This window comes from Bombus impatiens, unplaced genomic scaffold (genome assembly GCF_000188095.3).
Source record: "Bombus impatiens unplaced genomic scaffold, BIMP_2.2 scf_1144, whole genome shotgun sequence".
Lineage (NCBI taxonomy): Eukaryota > Metazoa > Arthropoda > Insecta > Hymenoptera > Apidae > Bombus > Bombus impatiens.
In genome coordinates, this window is record NT_177563.1 from 317,040 (window position 1) to 326,350 (window position 9,311).

Consider the following 9,311-nt stretch of genomic DNA (forward strand, 5'->3'; position numbering starts at 1 on the left):
ATTTCCAATTACCAAACTCCATGGGAACAGAAGCAGAAAAGAAAAATTCTTTCGCGTTAATTATCCTTACAATTAAATCAAATAATTAATGTGCGCGGATTTACAAGGACGATTATGGTTTCGTTCGCACGCACGTAACATTCTGGTTGAACTTTGTGAAAGGTCGAGATAATTCTTCGCTTTTTGCCAGCGTAAAACAATGACGGCGGCCGGTCAATTTGAATAATTACGCGCCAGTGCAATCTCACGCGCTCGAACGTGAGCAATTGAACTCCTTTCAGGCGACGCGCGACCCGGGAAACCGATGTTTTCGCTTTACAGCTTTTTCATCGAGCGTGAGCGAGCCCCGACGTCGATTAATTGACCTGCAACTTTTACACACGTGACGAGTCACGCGACTTCGGGTCACTATCGAACCTCTGATACTTTTTAAACGGCTTTTAAACGGTTCACAAAAGTTCTTCTCGTAAAAAGAGTAATTGGTTACTTCTTGCTGAATCTACAGTGTTGAATTCCTCGCACATATTAGGTGTAGAAGTTAATAAAATGTTTATAGCATGCTACTTATGGGGTGGGCTTGAGTTGACATGTAAAAGGGATCTTCATTTTCATGCGAGAATTTATGTTTGAAGAGGATAAAGGTCAAATAGTGTCAAAATATAGGAATCTTAACTCAGTTCAGCATTATACAAAATGTCATAATTCTATCTGTCTGTATATTTCCTTAACTCTAGAACGCGTACGTTATTCGATATTCCTTTAATAGAAACCCTATTGTTCATAACATTAATTATCTTCTCCAGCCTTTGGTTTCAATGATAATTTTCCTCGAATATTCCAAAATGTTAAATAGGACGCTTAAACAATATTTCTCCAATGATTTTCCATATATCGTAGCTTATAAAAATTGTCCTAATTACTCTCGGCTGATATAAACGGGGAAAGGAAGCGAGAAGATAGATGGAACGAGGGCAACGCGAATCACGAAAATCAATCGTTCTACACGCGCGATATTACGTGAGATATTTGGTAACGAGCGCGGAGATCTCTCCAGCGATTTCAATGGCCTTGTGTAACGAGATTCGGTGAACATCTATAATTCGGTTATCAGAAGAGCACGCAAAGGAATTTCCAAAACGATGAACATCTACATCGTGCGCGAATTGTCCGAATAATATCGCGGACGTATCCTACGGTGAAACACGCGCGTAAAGGACGCAATTGGAATTCGTGTTACTCTAATAATGCGATAATAAGATGACTGTGAACGTTTCTACATGTTGAAGATATCCACGTTATGGGGACGAAACGACGACTCGTTGTCGTGCACGACTCTGGCGAAACGCGTCACCGGTAAGTTGCTTTTCGCGACAGAATATCCGGGTAATCGCAGACTGGCTACGTTTCCCGTCGTTTCTTTGGAGAAACGCGAGAGAAACGGGGACAGACGTTTTATATTTTATGGAACGTTTCACGTTGCTTGGAAGTTTCTGTTACCCGGCTGCAATACGTCGTCTATGGTGAAGGATTGGTAGGCAACGGAATAAATAAAACGAGAATTACTACTAGAGTAATTTGATAGTAATATATTTGACAAACGATTTATCCATATAATGATTACTGATTTCGGGAGATCAATGTCGATGTTAAAATTTTCGAAATATTTTTTGTATCTTATTCCCTTATTCTATCTTGTCTCTTATTTCTACAATTGCCCAATGTATTCCTTGTATCTATCATTCACACAATTGACCAATCTGTCCTTTAAACTTCTCTTTCAATTTTGACTCTCAATGATAGACCACTCGTCTCTAAAAGAAATCCGAATTTTTATGTAACTATTATAATCTAACAGAGAATTTCGAAAAATTCAACATTTGAGCATCTTCATTTATAAAGCCACTTATCAAATAAATATATACTTCACTGAACAAAATAGTTATACTAGTTATAGTAAGACAGTGATTTAGTACGACTAAAATTATCAGATAATTCATGAGATTGTGATCCTAGTAGCGAAGATATTGACATTTTTAGTGAAGGGTTAAATCAACTCCACAAAGGAAGTAACTTATTCTTCGACCAATATATTCATTCTTTCAGACTTTATGTACGAACATAAAAAAGTTTCACACTCTAAATTGTTTTATTGTATATCATATATTTAGTTTATTATATTGTTCCGTAGGTAATTAGAATGACTAGAATAAGATGCTACAATATATGTTAGAAATCCAGTCTAAGATTTCGCGAAACTTAAATATCATAAAAATATTCGCTATTTTAGGCCTGCCCGATCAATGGAGAGTTCGCCACCGATCAAAATTCTATATTTCAAGCACCAAAATCCCAAAGCAAACAGCGAATAGAGCAATCTGCTTTAACTGGTAAATTTGCAGCACGATTAGCAGAAGAACGCTTTGCTCGAGGTAAGCTCGGCTCAAAATTCCGAGGACAGATTGGTATCTGTTTGCCGTGGGGATGAAACATGAGCGTGAAGAGGAGTGCAACGAAGTGACGCGCGATCTGTCCACGTGATGAGTTGCGAGATATAGGATGATGAACGCGTAAACGATGTCACAACTTTTTGACTTATGATAGAGTCGACAGAAGCTGTCCTCCGAACTTTGAGCTGCCTGGTGAAACCGCGGCCCTAAATAAATAACCATTGTGTGGGAAATATCGCACGAAAGCGATTGAAACTGGTGAAATTTTAAGTAGAAGAATAGGGCGGAGGTTCAACAGGCTTCGGAGAAAATGAACCTCGTGTCGAGCTCAACGAGCTGATCATAAGAAAACATAAGAAAGGGGTTGATAGGTAATTAGGTATGATATGGCACTTCTTGAGGCGTTTTATAGTATAGACAGCTCTTCGTATAGAGTCCAAATTACATCGCAAATACCTCGAACTATAGATATATTGTGAAGACTATAATATACGTACATATATATGACGCAGTTTAATTTACAAAATGGATATACTGACATTGACAACACTAATTAATGATAAAATGTAACAATTCGACTAATAAAGGTTATGTACTAACATATTTACTGCGTTATATTCAACTTATAATAATTACCGTACTAATTTTTAAAATAATGTAGACTATAGATTGAGAAAGACACGTTCCTCAAATTCTTTCAAAGAAAATTTTGAAAGCTTTGTCATAAATCACCAACGAATTTGATATTTCTCAAATATGAATCTCTCACATTTGGACAAATGAACCATAATGTTTAATTAAGAGATTCTCGCCAAGAATTTACACGGACATAATATCCTAGAAAATCCTCTTTAATCATGCCGTTCACACAAGTGCATCCTGCGAGCCAACCTCTACTATCCTTTCGCCTAAGGCTCGAGCTTATTGGGAAGCCCTATCAACGAATCTACTATCCAACTTCCCTTTTCTTTGCTTTCTCATTCTTTTTTCTTTCCATTATCTCTCCATTTTAACACGATGCGTTAGGAAATTTCACGATGTAGATATAATACTATATCCGACTATATAGTGTTCGCTAATGCACTACATCCATGTTATTCCTTCAACAAGCTAAAATGATCATCCTTGAGATATCGCGGCGAATATTGGCGATACACGCTAAGTATAACCATTACTTTCAACAGAGAACATAGTAATACTTGACTCGACCTGCGTCTAGAAGCTTTGCCTTGTGCTTAATCTCCGCTGTTTATGGCTGTGTATGGCTGTCTCGTAAATGGCGTGTTCTATCGCGGAACGTGTAATAAATAGCCGCGTAATCTCGAAACCTTAAAAAGTAATATCCCCACCGAGGGAAGATATCGAGGACCGCTAGCGGTTCCGTCCGGCGTCAGAACTCAGGCGACGAATCGACCCGACACATATTTCCGACGCGAGCCTCCAAAACATACGACGAGCTTGGCTCTGGAAAAACTTTCCCCGACAGACTTAGTTGCATCCAACTTCTATAACTTCATCGCGCGACAAGGGAAACGCAATTCGTACGTATACAACGTCCGCGAAGTTTTGCGACCTGGCAATTTCCACGCGTCTCTATTTTTTGCACCGGCTCCACGGAGCGTTAAATCTTCGCGAGAAACGCGTCCCAGAGCTCTTGCGATTTCCAAGACTAGCAAATTGTTCGTTCCTTTTGGAGACCCTCTGTTGGTCGACATGAAATTGCGATGACAGGATCGAATTCGTGTTTCCGTGGATAAATCAGAGTTTGTTTAGTATAGGGTGTTTAGATATTGTGGATTAAATGAAATATAGCATAACAAAGAGAAAAGCGAAAAAGCAACATTTCCTGACCAATAAGATATGAGCTGTTGAGAAGCCACATCAGCCCTATAAATTGAGAGATAAATAAAAGTGATGATATTACAAACACTATTTTTTGCATTAGAATTTACCACTATAAGAGCCTCTCTTTTTGGATTTACTTTTTATAATCACAATTTCATTTTAATAAAATTTACTAATGTGAATTGACAAACGCCTACCTAAGAACAATCCTTTCAACACGCACCATTTTCTTGATGAGTTCAGAATATCTCGAAACCATCAAAACGTAAAATCACCGTAACGTAATCTCTGAATTCGGTAATATTCAGCACTATGTTGCTTCGTTTTGTATCTCGATCCTATCAATTTTCTATTCAAAAGTTAAGAAAAGTTCCACATAGACGTTGCAAACGTCGTTGCAAACGGGTTGCATATCTATAGACGTACCAAACCAGCATCTTCTAAACTTTATTAAAAAGGATAAAACCATACATACATTAAATAAGAAACATGTTCTTTTCAACATCCTTTATTACTCTCTGTTCAATCCAAGTCAGAGTTTGGAAACTTTCTATACATGTATATAGCTTATATATCGTCGACGTCAAGAAACAAGCTGAATACCAAACTAAGACGAAGGCAATCGTGCGACGTCCGTCTTGTTTCCGGCTAGAAGTCAGCCAGAACCGATGCACGGCTTAATACGACGCTGTGAACCGAGTCAAAGCGGGAAGTTGTCTTTGAGCGGACGCGCGTCCAACTGCGTCCACCACTGGCGTTACGATGAATATGTAACGCGCGGCAGAACTTCCGCTGGATCGTTCGACGCCGATTAAAGTGGAAAACACTGATCGATTCGCGGGATCTTAATTAACCCTGAACGGACGGGTCGGATCAAAGTGAATCTGGCTACTTCTTTTGAAGCGACGTTCAGGGAAACTTGTTTACCTTGGACTAGATAGGTTGTTGAACTCTTCGGGGGAATAATTTAAGCGAAGAATATACATAAAAACTTTTCGAGGTCTGCGATTATTAAAAAATCAGAGGGCGAATTTAAAAAAAAAAAAGAGGAAAAGGAAATAGGAAAGGTAAATGTGTGTATATGCGAGAGCACATGTACAGCTGTGAGAAGTGCATGAATCAATGAAAATTCAGTTAATAGCCAAAGGTCAGCGATGCAGTTAACAGACAAATCGAATGTTTTAAACTTTAAACCACCGAGATTAAGAGTTGTGCAGCTAAAATATTACTGTTACTTTATTCACTGCAGCTTTGTTTTATATAACAATAGAACGGAACTTCGTTTATATGAATCCCATTTATTCCGACCGAAATTTTGGTTGTTAACGGATTAAATGAAATTCTACTGGTCCATCTACAATCCAGTTACCTAACTGTAAACGTAAATTCCTACTATATGAACAAAAAATCCATAGGTATTGGAAAATATCAATTGACTCTACTTATACGAACTCTAATTATACGTACGTGTAAACTATTTATTTCCCGACAAGTGCATATAAAACGAAATTCTATTATCTTTTATATCTTATATAGTCTATCATTTATTATTTAATATATAATAAAGATCAAGTCCTGAAACAACAAAAAGCACTGTGACGGATAGCGTTACGGTTCTAGTATATATCTGAACCTGCAATGAACATTCAATGGACCGTTCCATTTAGTTGCTGTTGAATTTTGACGAGCATCTCGTTAATTACTTTGTCGTGCTAGAAAAACGAAAGGTTAACGAAACGGACCAGTTATATGCGATCGGATTATACAGTGAAAGTATATTACTGTACCATGATAGTCGACTCCAAGCATCTTATAGATGAGTTAATGCGAGCCTGAAGTCTACTTGACAATTTTCTTGACATTTTATCACCCGGGCTCGTGTATCAAAGCTCGAGAAGTTTCACGTATCGAACGAACGTCGAAATTTTGTAGGGAATTGGGTTGTCGCGATCCCATTACCTCTAGGGTGAACCCACTCTATGCAAAATCGGAGCTGCAGAGAATGGTCTTTTCTTTCGACGAGCAATTTCAAATAACGACGTTACTCTGGCGTCTCACCTACCAAATGAAGTCCAATGCGACAACGACGAGATTATCGGACGATGCTGCTGGAATATCAAGTAAGAAGCAACAATCGAATTCATCCCTTGGAAGATTTCCCGCAGATACAACCCTATCTCTCGACAGGAAATAATGCTTTCTTTTGGAACGACAATCTTTTGGAAAAGAACGCAGCTTCCTCTTTGATTTGTTTATGTCAAAATATTCGAATCTTACAAATATACATTAATGGAAAACAGTATGGACACAGACTAGCTTCTTTTTTGTAAAACACTGTGTAAGTTTTCAAAAAGACGCGATCTTTATTTAATTCTCCTCAAGAACATCATTTTTGAGCGTTAAAAGTAAATGGTTATGACATAGATCTCGGTTTCTGAAACGAATACGCGTCATTCCGAATAATTGTTATGAACAGGTGGAATTTCTCTAAATTAAAAATATATCTTATATATAGTCGTATATCCTACATCTTTTCTTTATCAATCTATAGGTGAAGTCCTGTATCTTAACGCATTACTATTACTGTTAACGATTATTATACGCGTTATTATTATTAACTTATAAACTTGTTCTAGAGTAGACTCCCACATCAAATTTGAAATAATCGAAATCTTATATGTTGCTAAGAACAGTCCATTCTATATCTCGTATTATTTAGCTTCATCGTGAAGCTGCTTAATGATGATGAATTTTTATGTTATATTTAAGCTTCAAACTGAAAAGCGATATTTTACAAGTAAATTAGATAAAGTATCGTAAATTTATATAGGATTTACATAAAAATCTGGTCTGTGCCAATATACCTTCCCTTCATCGCTGTACATATTTAGTTCCATTAATTTAATTAATTTAATTAATGTATTTAATTTAATGTATTTAATCCAATGTATTTAATGATGGCTTTTTGGTTTTATTGCGCTAAGAGTTTAATGATCGAACTATTGGACGCTTCGCGTGAGATAGAGAGTATGGTGGATCTCGAAGTACTTGTATCGAGAAGTTACTCGAGCGGAGAAGGAAGATAACCTATAGCATTAAGGACATAGACCATTACGTTCGAGACAGAAGGCAATGCGGGTATGAAACATGAGTATTTACGCCTCTAGCGATACAACACGCGTTCTGAGTTGTTCGAATACACAGAACGTCGGTAAAAATGGCTTTGATATTTTGTGAAGTTACGATATTCACGAAATAGTTCGAATCAATCATTCCGCTGAAAAACTTGAAAATTTGTTTTCACGTTTGTGAAGGACGTTCAATGTATCTTCTTCCTATCTTAATATAAAAGTGGCATCTATAAATTGCATATCGATATACTTTTCACACAACCTGCGTAAGGCGTATATTTGTTATTCATTATGCGAAATTTTCCTTCTCATATTTCCTTTTAAAGTTCTATCATTTATTCAGATATTTGGTAAGTGACATAATGGAATGTTCCCTTATAAAAGGACATCTGCTTAAACGTAGGTAAGTACATGGTACATTTGAAATTCAAGGATAAACGAACATCAGCCACTCAGAAGCCAAACTGATCAACACTCCGCACTTCTTATTAATTTCCTAATTTCCTTAAATAAGTAGATAATTCATATCCAATTTTCAAAAACAAACGACATACTCCCATAAGATTTATTCGTCACATCAGGATAACATAAATCGTAAGGTAAACTTTAAAAAAAAAGAAAAAAAAACAGTGTTTGTAACGATCATCACTTTTTCGTACTTTCTGTTTACAAAGTTGATCAATATAACTTTTGAGTAGCTCACGTATACAAACACGACTTTCGTGTTCCGAGAGCGATTAGTAAACATCGACTTGTCTCGGGAATGCGTCGCAATTCACGAACCAAACATAACATTCAATATCGAGCTATTTATGTATTGTACTCACTGTCCTTCACGCAAAAGGCGCCGATAATCCAGAGTGGGAAGAGTGGCACGATGAACACGTTCCAGTGTCTTGCGTTCGTGTTGCACCGTAGACTCCTCCCGACGTGCAGCCTAAGGTAAATCATGATCGTTCCACGTGAACTCTCCGCGGCTCGATCATAGCAACCGATTGTCAAGCATCATCATCCACCAATTCCACCGACACTGTATGTTTCTTCGAATTAATCGAGATCGAAGGATCTCCGCCTTGACTCGCCTTCACGGGAACTGTCTTCCTGTATCCTCGTCCTGCGTGTCTTTCACACACTGTTCCCACATCTTCTTCAGTGTAACATGGAGTAACAATTAACCGACACGACAATCGAAATTAATCGACACTAACGATAGATCGCAATCGAACACGAAAACGCGACGCAGAATAGCAAAGAAGCACACTAGAAAAATCACTTTAAACTCCGTCAGATGCAACTACGTAGAGGTTTCGTGACGGGTTAGGAAGCCACGCAAGTGGTTAGAACACGCGTGATCATTGTCGAAACGATAATAACATCACTCACGGTGCAACGATCGCACGCGATTGTTCGACACGTTTCTCTCCCGGTCTTTCTCTCGATTTCATATCACACTACTTTATAACTTCTTTAACATTAATTAACTTCCGACTTCCCAACTTTTCCGCGCGAATTATTCCGTTTACGTTATATGTAGATGTACACGTCACGTTCCCGATGAAAATTCACGTTCGATAAATATGATTTTGACTGTCGACCGGGAACGATGTAATGCGCGCCACTCGCACTTGGCGAGATTTCGCTGTTCCACACTGTATCAGCAACACCGAGCCGTGCGGTGCACACCGCTACGCTAAGCTGCCACGGCCGACGTTAGCGTCGCCACTGTCGCTCCGCCTGCCACCACTACTCCAGCTTCCCCTTCCACCGCCACTCGCGCCCCACTTCTGTGCGCTACCCCCACCATAGAACCAGCCAGCTCGCTATGACACTAGTACCACCACCACGGCAGCGAAGCCAGCTGCCGACGTCGACGTCGTGGATCGTCGCC

The 9,311-nt window shown here is 38.5% G+C and overlaps 1 protein-coding gene across 1 annotated transcript in view; it reads right to left on the minus strand.

Annotated features, from left to right (window-relative positions):
- LOC100740312 (neural cell adhesion molecule 1) overlaps positions 1–9,290 on the minus strand; it is a 307,073-nt gene extending 297,783 nt beyond the window's left edge. Inside the window, exon 1 of the mRNA XM_003493481.4 lies at positions 8,251–9,290. Coding sequence (XP_003493529.1) covers positions 8,251–8,374 — 124 coding nt within the window. The 5' untranslated portion in view covers positions 8,375–9,290. The remainder of the gene's footprint in view (positions 1–8,250) is intronic.
- Positions 9,291–9,311: the final 21 nt, after the last annotated feature.